Source organism: Panthera uncia, chromosome B4 (assembly GCF_023721935.1).
Source record: "Panthera uncia isolate 11264 chromosome B4, Puncia_PCG_1.0, whole genome shotgun sequence".
In the NCBI taxonomy this organism is placed as follows: Eukaryota; Metazoa; Chordata; class Mammalia; order Carnivora; family Felidae; genus Panthera; species Panthera uncia.
Genome location: NC_064809.1, coordinates 113,791,568 through 113,809,421, shown reverse-complemented (window position 1 = coordinate 113,809,421; position 17,854 = coordinate 113,791,568). Strand labels below are relative to the sequence as shown.

General features: G+C 35.8%; 2 protein-coding genes across 10 annotated transcripts in view; one reads left to right on the top strand and one right to left on the bottom strand.

Annotated features, from left to right (window-relative positions):
• VEZT (vezatin, adherens junctions transmembrane protein) overlaps positions 1-17,854 on the bottom strand; it is a 79,167-nt gene that overhangs the window by 27,673 nt on the left and 33,640 nt on the right. For 4 of the 8 annotated variants that reach the window (XM_049627475.1, XM_049627476.1, XM_049627478.1 and 1 more), the window contains 5 exons: positions 14,750-14,925; positions 11,869-12,144; positions 8,973-9,122; positions 4,304-4,451; positions 2,137-2,468 (listed from right to left, as the gene is read on the bottom strand). In XM_049627475.1, the coding sequence (XP_049483432.1) occupies positions 2,137-2,468; positions 4,304-4,451; positions 8,973-9,122; positions 11,869-12,144; positions 14,750-14,925 (1,082 nt within the window). The remainder of the gene's footprint in view (positions 1-2,136; positions 2,469-4,303; positions 4,452-8,972; positions 9,123-11,868; positions 12,145-14,749; positions 14,926-17,854) is intronic. The other 4 variants (XM_049627477.1, XM_049627474.1, XM_049627479.1 and 1 more) reach the window with 1 other exon arrangement.
• Positions 1-17,854, top strand: part of LOC125920318 (uncharacterized protein C3orf20 homolog) — a 186,579-nt gene that overhangs the window by 144,882 nt on the left and 23,843 nt on the right. The gene's annotated exons all lie outside the window — the stretch shown is intronic.

Sequence of the window (17,854 nt, the reverse complement as noted above, 5' to 3'; positions counted from 1 at the left end):
ATTTTATCATAATGTTGTAAAAAGCTTATAAAGAGTATCACCTATTTATTCAACAATATTTCTTTTACATATATGAGGCATTTTATGAGCTGAAATGATAAATTAAGCTCATTTCATACTTAATAGGAAAAATAGCTAAATCAGGGAAATTATGCATTATAGAGAAATATAATACAATATCATAAAAAGTTATAACTAACATTTTATTTCCATTTTACAGATGAGGAATTAGGTCCAGAGAGTTAAAGAAACTTGCCCAGAGTTATACAGCTGTTAGCTGTAAATATGGGCTGAAGCTAAGCCCATAGGAAAGCCCATAAGGAAAAGGTACTTTTGAGGAAGCATTGAAGGATGGATAAAATGTGAACATGTACAAAAGATGAGAAAGTTCATTCTAAGTGGTATATGGGAAAAGGCATTTATGCAGTTTGTTTGGACTGAAGAAAAAGAATGAGAAGGACTGAAAAGCAGACTATAATAGAGTTATAGCAAATTCTTTCAACAGAATGTTTTACACAGACTTCTGTCTATGCTGCTTGTACTCTGTAACCAGTGAAGATATTTGATTAAGGGAGAAAGCAAATATATGCCTCAGAAACATTAATCTGGCAGGGAGCTCTCTGGAGGCAGGGAGAACAGTTAAAGGGTTAATGCCCTAGTATCAGCAACTGGGAAGAGCAATGGGGACAAGTAAGGAGGAGGAGTGAAACACAAAACAAATGTTTTTGGAAGTGTTCAGACAACACTTCTAAAAATTTTGTGTAGCTGTGCTATAGAGCAAATCACAGATGATGGTTTGTGACCGGTATACTGTTTGAAAGGTGACGTATAGTAGCATATATAGAATATTTCATTTTTAAGCTGGAGACATCCTTCCCATGCATAATCCACAATCTCTGCCCGAGGCACAAAACCCCTCTTGTTCATGTCCATCCAGTGCGGCCTTTCTTCCCTGAGCCATCCTCCCTCACTCTAATGCATTCCATTATGTCTTGTGTAGTTCTGATTCTACTGCCAAAAATTAATTCTTTAGAGACTCTACCTTTGCCCAATACAACCTTTCCACTGAAATTTTTTCCTGACAAAGGCCCGACCTTTGTTGCCCACTCAAGTAGAGATTGCCTTGTCTCCCATACTCCCTGTGGGAGATAAGACTGAGTCAGGTTAGCATTCATTCATCTGCTTTCTTAGAATAGCAGCTAGAGACCAGCTCAGACAGTAAATAGACGGGTAAAAACTTACCTTCTCAAAATGTTTCTCTCACCTTAATTTCCTATTTTTATTCATCATATCCTTCCTCACTCCAGTGAACTAGCCCTTTGATTTTACTGAGACTTCAAATGCTTTTGACTTGTTTTGTTCTATTTTGATCTTACAAAATGGACTCCTGCCCTCCCCTTCTACTTCTTGCCTGGTATCCAGGGTCGAGTACATCAACTACAATCTCATCAACTCATTAAGTTCCTATGACGTTCCTGATTACCAACACAACATGAACCCAACCATCCATCTGATCCAGCCCTATACTACAAGTATCCGTTACAGAAAAATTTCACTGGAGTGACTGGATCCTACATTTGACCAAGGCAGAGTACCAATAATACCAGGCAAAGTAGAAGATAAACAAATATAAACTATGGACCCTGCACTTCACTATTCAACTGGGGCCAAAAAAGTTGGTCCTCTGATGTAGAAAATGTCCAAATATGCTTTATTTTTAAAATTGCAATATGTTATTCTTCAACTATATATAACAATACCTCTTAAAACTTACTGTTCCAGTGCTGGCAGATACTTTTCTTAGACCACAGGCTCCAGTTTAAGAGCCCCACTTAAAAAGAGTTAAAACAAGCTCAGTATTCATAAACATCTCCATTTCAGCTCTCAAACAGAATGAACACCTGTTTTTGTCCTATGTTTCTAGGTTCTGGGCTGAAATCAGACAAAGTGAAAACTACAAATGACTCCCCAAGTCATTCTTTCTCTGCTACATTCATAGCTATAAACTATCCTTCATGCTGCATGTCTTAATTTTGCTGCTACTTTCCAGTTAGGACACAAGCCAATCATCACAATGGCAGGAGAATGAAGCTTGCTGAACATGGGGACATTTTCTTATTTGGCTTCTAAACTTACTCATTCAGCAATGCCTTCAGATGGAGCTGAAAGCTGCGTACTGCTGTGTGAACGTTATTCAGTTCTCTTGACTTCTGCTGAGTCTTGGATAAACGTTGTGGTACTGACTGGTGCTGAGTTTCAAAGTACCGATAAAACTCATAGCTGCGTTTAAGCTCTTCCAAACAGGCAGAATGAGCATGAGGTAGACCTTGAGTCACATCAGATAAAATACAATGAGGCAAAAGTGCTGGAGTAAGTAAGGGCCCAGGAGGTGAATTAGCTGTAGAAAGTAATAGGGCTAACCGTCTGAAGAACTCTGAGCTCTGTGCCACCCAGAGTTGAAACAAAACCTAGAAAGAAAACGGGACTACATCAATAAAAAAAACTGATCAAAATTCAAAACAAACCACTAATTTGTTTATCTTAACTTCTGGTTAAATTTCTCACTTTATCCTAAGTAATGAATACAGCTGAGCTTGAACTAACCCTCAAGACTGGCTGAGAATGTTTGATCAAATTATGTAGTCATGGCATGTGGGAACTTCTAATACCAATATAGCATGTAATACCAGTATATATTTTAGAACAGTTCTATCCCAGAAAAGAAGTGTTGATAATGAGATACATCTATTGTAAATGAATATTCCTTGATGAATTATTTACAAATTTGACACAAAGTAGGAAAGAAGACAGTAGGAATAATGGACCTATAGAAGTCCAAAGAAATTAGTCAGTGATACATCCAGAGTTTAGGATTCAAAATTATACCATTATTTTGGCTTAGAAAACAGCTAAGAAATAACATAGGAGTGCATGGGTACCTCAGCCGGTTAAGCGTCTGACTTCAGCTCAGGTATTAATCTCAGTTTCTGAGTTTGAAGCCTGCACTGGGTGAGCTCAAGCCCCGCTTCAGGTGAGCCTCACTTCTCTTTCTCTCTCCCTGCCCCTTGTGGGATTCTCTCTCTCTGCCGCTTTTCTCTGCCCCTTGCTCACTTGTGCCCTCTCTCTTTCTCCCTCTCTCAAAAAGCCAAAAATAAAAATAAAATTACTACTGGAATCTTACCACACACACTGTTTTTCTAACTTGCTTTATTTTGTTTCTTCCATCGTACAATTTTTCGACTACTAATCCCAAAGAATATACCAATCTCATATTACTTAGCTTTTAATTTGTTTCCAATATTTGCTGTTGTGGTAATATCATGAACATACTTCGAGTATATTCTGATTACTTATCTTTAAGCTTAAGATTACTGAAGAATACGGTATCTTTCCGAAGATTGGTATTTATTAACTGCTAAAGTGAGCCAATCTATACTTTTATTAATAGTGTGTGACTACTGATCTTCACAGATAATGAATATTATCAACTTTCAATAACCTTGGCAAAATGTCTACTTATTACTAACGAGATTGAATTGGCTATTTTTTTTTTTTTTTAGAGAGAGCGAGTGAGCGAGCGAGCAAGAGCATGTATGAGTGGCGGAGAGGGGCAGAGGGAGAAGAGAGAATCTTAAGCAGGCTCCATGCTCAGCGCAGAGCCTGACACAGGGCTCAAATCCCGCAACCCTACGGTCACGACCTGAGCCAAAGTCAAGAGTCAGACGCCCAACTGACTGAGCCATCCAGACGCTCTGAAACTGAATTGGCCACTTCTAGTTCTTCCTTTGTGAAACCAGTTCATGCACCACCTATCTTGTCTAGATTTAACATAACTTAGTGTTCTTTATATAGAAAGAATTCTATCTACCTTTGTTAAAAATCATTGCAATTTTTTTCATTTAGAAGCTTAATTCTTATATAGTCAAATATATCCTTTTATGTAGATTTTCCAAGGGAAGATACAGATCTTATATGCTGTTTACCCATGTTTGTTAAAACAAGTAGTCATAAAGTCACTCATGCTGGTTTTCTATTAATGTAAACTCACTTATCTATAAACTCTGATTTAAGGCAAGATACGCTTACAGTAAGAATTTTAAGTATTTTGATATCAGAATGTAAGGATCTCCTCATTCAATCTTTATGATGCTCTCAACTTTTAAAGACAGCATCACATACATCAGGAAGGCTATTATTATGATGACGGTTCAGCAAGGGACCGGTGTCCCATTTACATTCAGATAGCACAGGCACAATCGGAGTGCAACTGTCTTTTCTTCAGCCCTTTCCACAGGCAGAGTACCTTCAAAGCAGGAAGGCTGAAGCCATCTGTAAGGTCATGTGCTTCCTCTTCTGAAATCTGCTCTTCACTAAGGCCCAGGCCCAGCTCCTTAAAAGGCACCACACAGATGTAGTTGGTTACATTGTCACTCTCAGAGTTCAGGGGGTAGGTTAAATTAAGTTAAGGCCTTTTCATTAAAAGTATAAAGGGTACAGTCATATCATCCCAAATTACCTTTACTCATCTTTATTCTGAACTTTGACTGGAGGTGATTAATATCCATTAAAAAAAAAAGAAACCAATCTTAAAATCTACTATATTAACAAACCTCAGGTATCTTACTACTAGTATACATGTGAATAAAATACCTTCATCTCTAAACAGTTAAAAGTTCAACTCTTTACAAGTGCTAACGTGCTAACTTAGTTATTTTTGACAAGTACCTTTTGAAACTATATTGTGTACTTCGCTGTATCGTGGCTCAGGCCCTTTCTACACTACAGTACCTACTTTTCTTCCCAGTGCACAGGCTGCAAAACACCATTAGCACTAAGCCTGTTCTATCTAGGTTGTCCCACTCAGACTACTGGCCTGTTTCCTCTTTCTCTTCCTCATGGGCATCTATCAGCTTAATATGTGATTTTTTCCGCCTTCAACAGTTTTTATAAAGAATATATCCATACAATTCCTTGGGGTGCCTGGGTGGCTCAGTCGGTTAAGGGTCCGACTTCGGCTCAGGTCATGATCTCACGGTCTGTGAATTCGAGCCCCGCGTCGGGCTCTGTGCTGACAGCTCAGAGCCTGGAGCCCATTTCAGATTCTGTGTCTCTCTCTCTCTCTGCCCCTCCCCTTGTTCATGCTCTGTCTCTCTCTGTCTCAAAAATAAATAAACATTAAAAAAAAATTTAAAAAAAAGAATATATCCATACAATTCCTAATACTGAACTATTTTTATATTTCCAGCATACTCCTATTTGATCATATAATATCTTAATATAGTGCTATCGCAAATATATAAATATTTCACTTAAATATTTTGTATCTCCATCTGTGAGATTGGTCTAGTTTTTTATTCTTTATAATACATGTTTTGGTATTGCAATTACAGAATCTTCATAAATAAAATGAGGTAGTAGAGGCTTCCTAACCTTTTCTATGGTCTGAAATAGTTTTTTAAAAAAACTATAAAACCATCTGAACCTGGTAGTTAAAATTTCCTTTATTCATTTAATTTTTAAACATGTAATATATTCACAGGATTGAAAATTCATAAGGTATAAAAAAATTCATAAGGTATTAAGGGGCACCGTAAAAACTGCTTCCTACCCCTGTCCCTTAGCTACCTCATTCCCCTAGCTAAAGGCACAGATGATAACTGTGATTAGTATCTCTCAAGATAACCTGTGTGTCTCTTTTTTTTTTAAGTTTATTTTGAGAGAGAGAGAGAGAGAGAGCGAAAGAGAGCGAAAGAGAGCACGAGCAGGGGAGGAGCAGAAAGAGAGAGGGGAGACAGAGAATCCCAAGAGGGCTCTGTACTGTCAGCGTGGAACTGGATGCTGGGCTTGACCTCGCAAACCACAAGATCATGATCTGAGCCGAAACCAAGAGTTGGACACTTAACCAGCGAGATACCTAGGTGCCCCTTCTTGTGCACCTTTCAAGATACTTTATGCATGCATAAAAGCAAATCCAAATATAAATACGTATGTGGATATATACACATACACATATTCCCTCATATGTATTTATAATCTCCCATATATACAAATAGTCTCATATATATGTGTATGTGTGTATACACACACACTTTTACGCGCAATCGAAGGGTAGCATAAACAATGCTGTGCACTTCATTCTTTTTTTCAACAATTTGGATATCATTCCATAGTAGTGCATCAAGAACTTTATCACTTTTCTATACCTGCAAATTTTCCATTGTTTACATAAAATCAGGTGTTTTCCTTCTTTCTTTCTTTCTTTCTTTCTAAGCTTATTTGAGAGAGAGAAAGAGAGAGACAGGGAGAGAGAGAATGCATGGGGGAGGGGCAGAGAGCGAGGGGGACAGAGGATCCGAGGTGGGCTCTGTGCTGACAGCAGAGAGCACCATGTGGGGCTCAAACTCATGAACCATAAGATCATGACCTGAGCTGAAGTCAAACTTAACCCACTGAGCCACCCAGGTGCTCCCAGGTGTTTTCTTTTTTAAAAGTTGCTACCACAAAGGTCTATATACTATCTCCTTATAATTATTTTAATTTCTTCCATATCTATGGTTATAGCTCTGTTACTAATTTTGTATATTTGTACTCTTTTTACTTTGACCAGACATGTGAGGGTTTATACTGCTTGGTCTTTTTGAAGAAATAGTTGGTGGATTCTTTTTTATTTTGATTCCTTAAGGTTTCTTGTGTGGTAAATATGTTCTGGTTCCTGCCTACCTCTGAATGTCACCTAATGCCCCAACTCCCAATTTACTGTGCTCCAGACATGATGGCCTTTTTGCTGTCCTCCAATCCTGCTAAAATAACTCCTGTCACAAGATCTTTATACTCACTGGTCCGTCAAACTGGAACATGATCTTTCTCCTCATTACAATCTCATTTTATTTTATTTATTTATTTCAATTTTTTGTGTTTATTTATTTTGAGAGAGACAGAGACAGAGTGGGTGGGGGAGGGGCAGAGAGAGAGGGAGACAGAGAATCCCAAGTAGGCTCTGCATGGTCAGCGCAGAGCCTGATGTGGGGCTCGAACCCATGAAACTGTGAGATCATGACCTGAGCTGAAATTAAGAGTCGGACACTTAACTGACTGAGCCACCCAGGCGCCCCATAAATCTCATTTTAAATGTCAACTCTTCGGGAAGGCCTTCCCCTATCATCCAATCAAAAGCAGTAACTCACCAATCACTCTATCCTATTCTGCTGGGTTTTTATACAACAGATATGTGAAAATCTCACTTTTTTATTCATTACCTCATCCACAAGAAGGTCAGAGTCATGAGTACAATGATCTTGTCTTGTCCACTGCTAGGTTTCTATTACCTAGAAAAAGTAACTGGCACAGGAAACTCATAAATTTGCAATCTCTGTTAGGTTATCCCTTTCTGCTCCTTCACCCCTCACTAAGCTAGAAGTATTCTGAGGCAGGGACCGTGTCTATTATGTGAACCATCATATATCTAGTGATTAGCATATTGCTTGGCACTGAGTTTATTCTCAATACTTGCTGAATGAGTAACTACTTGAAGTTCACATGCCATACTACCATACCCCTATTTTTTTCCCCTATCTTTGCTTCATTATACTTGAATGCAGACTTTTATTATCCTCAAGGTCAACTCCTTGAAAGCATTCTCTGACCCCTTAGGCCAAGTACATTGTCCTACTATGTTGGAAGGTACCCTGGGCACTTCTGGTGTATTATGAATTCCAGTTAATCTATTGAGTATACTCAAAAGTCTAGCACATAGCAGATGGGTACTCAGGCAGCATGGGAATTGAATGGACAAGTTCATGACTAAAAATAAAATGCTTTTAATTTCCAAAGAAGTCATACAGTTAAAAGAGTATATATATACATATATATACATATATATATACATATATATGTATATATGTATATATATATGTATATATATGTATATATATGTGTATATATATGTATATATATATACATATAGAAAAGGTTTTAAGTCATAAGTCCTATAGGACTTATGACTTAAGTCCTATTAAGGACACTTAATAAGTCCTATTAAGACACAACTTCACCTCTCACTAGTCGTGTAACACCAAGCAAATCACACAAAATGGAGATTTTATTTAGTTTTTTCATAAAATGGAGATAAGATCTAGCTGGAAAGGTATATACAAAGACATAATAAAGCACTCTGTAAACGTTAAGCATATTTATCCATGCTACAGTACCCCAAATACTGAAGGTACAAAGAAGTATTTTTGTACTCTATTTACTCATAATTTAACTTATCTATGAATCTTAACTGAAATAAAGATCCTACACACCTTTATTTACTGATTAACAGAACAAATTTCCTGATTTAGTAAATGTAAGTGACTGACTTATTGTCATGCAGTCTGAGTGTTTATTATACACCAGGCACTGTCTAAGCACTTTATATGCACTAACTTATTTGATGTTAACAAAACCACAGGAAGAGTATGTTGTTACTGCCATTTTTAAAATGAATAACGCAAGGTACAGAAAGTTAAGAAACTTGCTTAAGGTCACCTAGGCAGTAATTGATAGAGCCAAAATTTAAACTTAGCCAATCTGACTTGAGAGCCTCTGTTTCTTCAAAGGGGAAGGATTTCCTGTTACCAGTTTATTTCCATGTCATGACGCAAATTTGTGTGTCCAGTAACTCTTAAAAATGTCAGACCTAGCAAAGCCAGGTTCTTCTGACTTTATTCTTTGGACCAGTAGAGGGAGGGCCTTCAAGTTTTTCCTCAGTTGAAACTGAGCCACACGAGAACAGAAAACCTTTTTTCCTGTCTGTTATTGTTATTCCCCTAGACTGCATTTCCAGTTTTAAAATAGAAGTGATGATGGAAATTAGCTCCAAAATAGGCAATCTCAGTTCACACTTAACTTTTACAGGATGCAGCTATACTATCTATATATTCTGGACTCTGGAAGCATATTTATTCTTACATGAAGACAGAAAAGGATATTTTTTCAGCATATATAGGGTAGCGAGCCTTGCTGCTTGAAAGTTGGCTCTTACAGTTCTGTAGACAGCTTTCCGAAGACCGAGGAGATGCTGACTGGGATGCTGTCCAGCTTTATTAAATGGGCAAGCAGCACTGACCCTGTCAAGCAAACTTGAAAAGTAAAATGTGATACAACTGTACAGGTGTCCTAAAGTTTTTGTTTTCTAAATCCCCAATTCTATTCAACTTAGAAAAAAACCTTTTTCATGGTTTTTATTAGAAAAAGACTGTAAACATCCCAGCTCAGGTCTCATAAATAGCCATTTCCCTGATACATGTATAGCCCCCCTCCAAAAAAAGACAAATGAAAAATCAAAATCTCAAAGAGTAAAGGCTTCTTCTGATACGGGAAACAATATATTTTAGTCAAAATATGGTAGAAATGTAGAATACTTAGGTAAGACATTGCAACTTTTTGATATAGACACTCTACCTGCTAAAATATACTAAAGTGGTACTGCTTTACATTTAGTTTTTAAAACCTGTATCTACAGTAAGTATGAAAAGTTTTACATTCTTAATATGCATTTACATATGTTCATCACTCATATTTTTGGTCACTTGTACAGAACAATGAAATACTGTATAGAAATACATTCTGTACATTCATAAAAGTAGGGTAAAATGACTTACCCACCTGCTGCCACTGGCACTTACCTACTCAAAATGAAGTAGGGGACGCAGAGAGATAACAGGACCAGTGGCCAACAGGGGAATGCAAGTAGAAAGGCAAAGGAAGGGTTACTAGGCAGTAGCATAGCTACTCTCCAAACTATTCAAGAGGAAGCACATTTCATAGTACTTTCCAAAAGATAAATGGGGAGTACCTATTTGCAACAATGATGTATAATATATCATACTTTGTTAAATGAAACATAGAATGATTTCATATTACATAGCTATTGGATAATAGTTTTTCCACCTAACCAGTAACCTCTCCCAATAGCAATACAAAATATTGGAATTTATAAATTTCTTACAATATAACCACAAATTTGCAAAACAAGATATCTAAATCAAAACTTTAAAAATGTTAACCAAACCATAATGTATTCAGACATTAAAAATCTATAAAAAAAAAAAAAAAAAAAAACAACAGAGGACAATGACTGATAGGCTTAATTTAAAATAAGGGAATGAGGCAAAGAATGGTTCAATTCTTCGCTAGAGAGGACAAATTAAGGCAGAACAACACAGCACATGTTTTCAATATATGGAACTCTTGTGTGCGCTCCATATTACTAATAAATCAGTTTTAAAGATGAACATATTTCTAAAAAAGTTATGATTCAAGATTTATTGTTACTCATAATTTTTCTCAGTCCATTATCCAGTTAGATGGAGACAAGTCAAACAATTTTTTCCGACATTTCTTTTGCCTGACTGCATGTCAATGGATAGGAATCATAACCCGGAGGTAAGTCATGTGTAGCTGCCCATTTTAGCTCTTCGTGACAATTCTAGACATAATTTTTAATGTAAGTTGGAAAATGACAAAAAGCACAGAATCCTCTATATGTGCCTAAGCATTAATTGGACACATAGCCATTTAGCTTAACCAGTCTGCTCAGTGAAATACTGTACAAATCAAGAATGAAAAGGACCTATTACTTAGCATTGTTTTCAACTTTTAAAATCTAATGCTCAAACAACTTAATATTTGTTATGCTCTATCAACAAATAGACTTTATAATACAAGGACAAATATTAACAGACACGGAGAACTATTACATTTTCAAAGACGCAGAAAAAAAAGTTACAAAATCTCTCTCCTGTTTTGGGATTGTTTAAACACTGTTCTAAAACACAACAGAGTAAAGAATGAGTGACTACTAGAGATACTTTTGCTTTCCTGTTTTGTTATTTTCCAGATACGGCTTTTCTGTCAGGACAGTTTAAGTGCTATTCTAGAGCACAGCAGAGTGAAGAACGAGATTACTACCCAAGGTTCTTCTGCTGTCCCTTTTCGTGATTTTGCAGATATAAGTAATTAAGAGTAATAATCATTCTTCATCATATACTTACTTTCTCCCACCTACAGACTGGAAAGGTTATGTAAGTTAAATAAATGATTAAACATACTACAGTACTACTGTCATTTGTTAGTGTTCAGCAGGCAGCCTAGCAGACTGGAAACAAGCTCTAGAGTCAGATGGAATGGACCTGAACGTTTGTTCTACCATATGTAATTGTATGCTTTTAGTTGTATACAGAATTACCTAGCAGAGTATTTGGACCATAATTCGTGCTCAATAAACATTAACTATCCTTTTAATAACAGAATAAATATCCTATATATCCTATACCGTAATATTTAATTAAGACTGGACTACAGTGGAGAGTATTTAATTTCCTGTGGGAATGTGAATATTTGTTTGATATACTGAGAGTATCAGTGTCATAATATCTGCTAACATTTACCTAAAGAGTATTTTTAATGCATGGCAACATTTTTCAAAATGAATTCAAGTCAGATACATCTATCATTTAAACTGAGGAAAGAGAATGTCTGGCAGAGAGTAAAGGAAACAAACATTTGTTGGGTAATTTTGCATGCCAGCTTCAATATTAGGCTCTTTTTGAATATTAACTCATAAGAAATCACATAACACAAATAATTATGATTCTCTAAGCTCTTTGGTTTCTCAAAGTAGATAAGCAGAATCATACTACATATTAAATCTAGCATATAATGTATTCATTCCTTCACAGTTAACAGACTTTAATAAGTGCTAAAGAAAAAACTTACTTTTTTTCTGTAAATGCAACACAGAAATGAAAATAGGTAATAAATACTCTAATTTAACTATGTAGTAGAAAAGAATTATTTAAAAAATAAAATGAAGTATGAACTCACAGTGTAAATCCTCTGGAAATGACTTCAGTTTCTTGAATGAGACGTAAAGCTTTTCTCACAAGATTAGTAAAAGCTCGGCTATTTGTTGCCGTATCTTCTAAACGGACAATGTATTTTTTTAGAGTTACTTGTAGTTTGGCTGTCCTCCAGAATCTCAAAGCTCTTATAATCAGATAAACAAACAGGATCACTCCCCATATCAACCAGGAAGATACAATCCACCAACTGGGAAGCATAATGAGCAAACTAATGAAGGCAAACAGCACTGAGACATCCCTATAACACAGAAACCAAGAAACATGATACCCATCAGATTAGAGAAGGATGTGTTACTTTAGTCCATAATTCAGGTTTACTAAAATAGACAAAATGCTAGTAGCTTCTTTGTAAACTATGACTTTAAAAAATAACATTTAAATAAGTAATGTGAAATAGTTTTTAAAAAATCTAGCAACTAAACAACGGTGTCTTAGGTATTAAAATCTAAGCTAATAAGTTTGTAAAGAATGTAAGAAACAGGTGTCCTCTGAAATGACTTTTTGTTTAAAGATAGGGACTCTTCTGGGGTGCCTGGGTGGCTCAGTTGGTTAAAGTGTCCGACTTTGCTCAGGTCATGATCTTGCGGTTCATGAGTTCAGGCCCCACATCGGGCTCTGTGCTGACAGCTCAGAGCCTGGGGCCTGCTTCAAATTCTGTCTCCCTCTCTCTCTGCCCCTCCCCTGCTCATGCTTTCTCTGTCTCAAAAATAAACACTAAAAAAAAAAAAAAAAAAAAAAAGATATGGACTCTTCTAACCTAAAAACCAAGTACAGAGTTTAAAATCCAATTTTTAAAAAAAAATTTTTTTTAGCGTTTATTTATTTTTGAGACAGAGAGAGACACAGCATGAACGGGGGAGGGGCACAGAGAGAGGGAGACACAGAATCGGAAGCAGGCTCCAGGCTCTGAGCCATCAACCCAGAGCCCGACGCCGGGCTCGAACTCACGGACCGCGAGATCGTGACCTGAGCTGAAGTCGGACACTTAACCGACTGAGCCACCCAGGCACCCCTAAAATCCAATTTTACAAATTTAAAAGTAAAAATAATTGTTACTAATTTTTAACATTAAAGTACATTTTAATATTAAGATAGTATCAGTTCTTTTCCCAAAGTCAGACTCTAATTATTTGCACAGAAACAAATATCTCAAGAAGATATAAGCATTTTTCCAATCAGAAATAATATGTACTTGAGTAATTGTTTCAAGTTATCTAATAATCATCATCATAAATCTGGAATACACATACTGCAGCTGATAATATGCACATACTTTGTGCTTTTTCACTGCTTTAACTAAAGTAAAAGTATATATGAAACTTTTTAAATCTAGGCAAATTACAGATATATAGACTAAAATACGTCTTTTAAGCAATGAAGGCTTTGATAAAAATGTAATAAGAAAGAGGTGAATATACGGAGATGTCTCTTAGGATATCTAAAAAAACATCAATAATACTTAAAGACAGTTATAATCAAATTATAAAGAAAGTCACATGTAAGAATGCTTCCTAATAAATATTTACCTGTTCTAATTTCCCTTGGAATCCTTTACTTTCAGGTGATATTGGTAACATCATAAAGCAAAATCTTATCCTATACTTTCATGCATGAATAGTGAGGTCTAAAAGTATTTACAGGCCTCAGTGTTGCTTAATCACACCTGTGGCTAAAGCAAACTTAGAAGTTAAAGCTATAAAATTCTTAAAACCCTTGGTTCCTTCTAGCAGCTCCTTGCATTCTTAGATTTGTAAAGGATAAGATGATGCTTTACTCCATCATGATGCTGAGTGCCTACAAATTTGGAAGACATACTTTGTTATCCCTTACAATATGAAGCATTTGTCAATATTATAAGAAAGATACATCCAGAACACTGAGGCCAATGTTATGTAATCACCTATATAACTATATAACATATAGTTATATATATATATACATATAACTATATAATATATATTATATTATATATATTATATAACTATATGTAATCACCTATATAACTATATAACTATATAATATATAGTTATATATATTATATAATATATATTATATATATAATATATATTATATTATATATTATATATATATAACTATATAATAGTTCAAGCAATGATTTTGTTCACTTAATAAACTCATACTTTAATAGTTCAGTTCTGTGTGTGTGTGTGTATATGTATATGTATGTATATATATATATACACGTATATATACATATCATGTATATACACATATATGTATGTATATACATGTGTGTGTGTGTGTGTGTGTATATATATATATATATATATATATATATATATATATATATAAAGTCCCTTTTTGGTATTCATGGCCTGGGACTTCTGTATTAGACCCAAATACTTCAAGAAAAGTTTTAGGACTGAATTGTCAGTCTATATTTCCTATGGCTTCTCAGTCAACAAAGCAAGAATTGACTGTTTACCTCCACGTCCCATTCTATTTTTGATGTCTCTACAATGTGTTTATGCTATTAATTTTAAAGAAACATAAAAGAGCTAGTGGCTAGGACTGCATGCACACATGTGTATAGGTGTATGGGTAAGAGAGATTCTTGGGGCACATGTTATGCCTGCTTGTTGGGTTATTAAACACAGAACTAATTAGATTCAATTAAAAATATGTAATAATTGGATGTTTTTCCAGCTTCACCTTAAAAAGTATTTATTTTAGAAAGGTACTCTTTTTTTAAACCTCTGGGTTATCATTAATTACAATGTTAAAATGTATGGAATGTTTATAATTTACAATAGAGAGCACAGTGGATTTCCTCTGCTAATACTGTATATGAAAGCAAAGGATAGATGTTTTCTGGACAGTACCAAATATTAGGGGTTGCCAGGGAGCAAAGCGTTGGAAGGTGTCCATTTTCCTGTTGTTGAGGTTGCCCTGCAGACAGGATACTGGGATCAAGTAGCTCAATCAGCTCCACATCCTCTTGTAACAGGACTTCCTGTTGCAGGATGGTATGTAGTGAGTCGAGTCGGAATCCAGTATCCTTGCCATTAAAAAACCCGAAGAGAGGCATTAATACACACATAATTTTGTATGAAATGCTAAGCTCCTAATGTACTAACAAAATTTAGGGGTACTATATATATTTTCAGTATAGCCTCCAAGAAGATACAACAGTCTAATCTATCTTTAGTATTATGTATATGGGGTTTCAGTTTCACTGTAAATGTGAAACAATAAAAATTGCAATGGACATCATTGAGCCACCAGATGTGAAATATAAATTTTTAATAAAGAAATGTGTAGTAACTACATATTAATAAGCCTGTCTAGTTAAGCCTAATTAATTAAATTGCTGGAACAGAGCATGGAAGGTATAATCCTGTAACATAAGATGTTGTCCCTGGATACTATAACAATATAGCCAAAATGTAAGAATTACATCAGCAGGATCAAGGCCTTCTAAAAATGGACAAACACAACATTAAGGAATGTAATGCAAAACCGCGCTAATATGTGCATAGCACTTTATAGTTTACAAAATGCTTTCACATATACCAGCTCATTTATTCCTTCTTCTTTTCTTTCTATCTATCAAGAAATATTATATATACCAGGCACCATGCTTGAGACCAAAGGCACAAAAAATGAACAAAACATACAAGGTCTCTACTCTTAAAGTTCACAGTTTAATGAAGAGGACTGAAAAGGAAACAGTTACAATGTGCAAAGAAGTGCAATAAGGTATACCTGGGATTATGAAAATGGCACAGAAGAACCAAAAGTTGTAATGAAGTCCGAGAAAGGAAAACAGGTGATGCCTGCCTGAGCTGAGTCTTAAAGCATGAACAAGAACTGACCAGATGAAAGAGTTGGAAGACGGGGTGGGAAGAGCAAAAGCCTCTCTAGAACTGCAAGTTACTGCTTTTAGCTTTCCATACAATGCATGGTAAGAAGGTGAGAGATGAGGGGGTGCCTAGCTGGCCCGGTCAGAGGAGCATGTGACTTGATCTTGGAGTTGTGAGTTCAAGCCCTAGGTTGAGTGTAGAGAGTACTTAAATAAATAAACTTCAAACAAACAAACAAACAAACAAACAAAATAAAACAAAAAGGGTGAGAGATGAAGTAGCAATGTTAAGAGTACATAGGTTAACTTTCACAGTAACCCTGTGATGTACATTTCATCCTCCTCTCCATTCTATAGAGGAGAAAACTGATGCCCAAAGAGATTAAGTAACTTCTAGAATTCTGATTTCAAATCCTAAGTCTTTGGTAGTCAATTATACTTTCCTACATATAGCCTGCTGTATGAGAAAATTTGAAGTTTTATTATGCATTACATGTAAGAACAGAATGATCCTATTTTAAGAAAAAATAGAACTTTTACCGGATAAGGCCTTTAGCAGTTAAAGTAAAACCATTAGGTCCAGGGTTTGAAGGCAATGGGTTTGCTCTTCTTAGCCAGTTAATCATTCCCACACAAGAGCCTACCCTGCCCTAGCTCCTCATAATGGGAACTTAATAGGAATGCAGTGATCCATATATCCAACTATGAGAGCATGTCCTCGATTGTGGGTTATGTGTCACCACATACACTCCTTTTAGAGAAGGAGAAGAATATTTTTAATATTAGTCCCATATGGATATATTTACTAATTTTCTTTCTTTAGATAAGCTCTATGTCCAATGTGGGGCTTGAACTCATGACCCCAAGATCAAGAGTCACATGCTCTACTGACTAGGCCGGCCAGGCACCCCTTTATTGATTTTCAGTTATATAAAACAAGAACATCTTGGAACGCTGGTCTTCCTTTAGCCTGGCATTATTTTTTTTTTTCACCATCTACTGACACACCTTGCATGTGCCTGTGTATCACTTTTGTTTCATATTTGAACCACTGTTTCTTCTCTCTTCTTTTTCTCTTTCCTCTCCTTTTCTTTTTTCTTCCTTTCTTTCTCTCTGTTTTTTTTTTTTTTTTTTTGAGTTCTAGTTACCATACAATGCTACATTAGGTTTCAGGTGTACAACACAGTGATTTGACAACTCTATACATTATGCCATGCTCACCACAAGTGCAGCTACCATCTGTCACCATACAGTGTTGTTACAGTTAGCATTGACTGAATTCCCTATGCTGTGTCTTTCATCCCTGTGACTTACTCATTCCATACTGGAAGCCTGAACCTCCCACTCCCCTTTACTCATTCTGCCCATCCCTCCAACCCCCACCCCTCTGGCAACCATGTTTGTTCTCTGTATTTATGGGTCTGTTTTTGTTTTGTTTCTTTTGGTTTTCAGATTCCACGTATAAGTGAAATCATATATATGGTACTTATCTTTCTCTGTCTGACTCATTTCATTTAGCATAATACCCTGTAGGTCCATCCATGTTGTTGTACATGGCAAGATCTCATTCTTCTTTTTATGGCTGAGTAATATTCATTATCTATATAGATAATATAGATATATATAATTTCTTCTTTATCCATTCACCTATTGATGGATACTTAGGTTGCTTCCATATCTTGGCTATTGTAAATAATGCAGCAATAAACATAGAGGTGCATTTATCTTTTTAAATTAGTGTTTTTGTTTTCTTTACATAAATAACCATTAGTGAAACTACTGGATTGTGTGGTATTTCTGGTTTTAATTTTTTGAGGAACTTTCATATTGTTTTTCACAGTGGCTACACCAATTTACATTCCCACCAACAGTACTGAAAGTTCTTTTTTCTCTACATCCTTGTCAACATTTGTTATTTCTTGTCTTTTTGATATCAGCCATTCTGACAGGTGTAAGGTGACATCTTATTATGGCTTTGATTTACATTTCCCTGATGATTAGGGATGCTGCACATCTTTCCGTGTGTCTCTTCACTCTTCTTAGAATCATGATTCTAAGCTTAGGAACCAATTAACTGACATTCCACCCCACTTTCACAAAGAGAAGAGCACAATTCACTTTATAC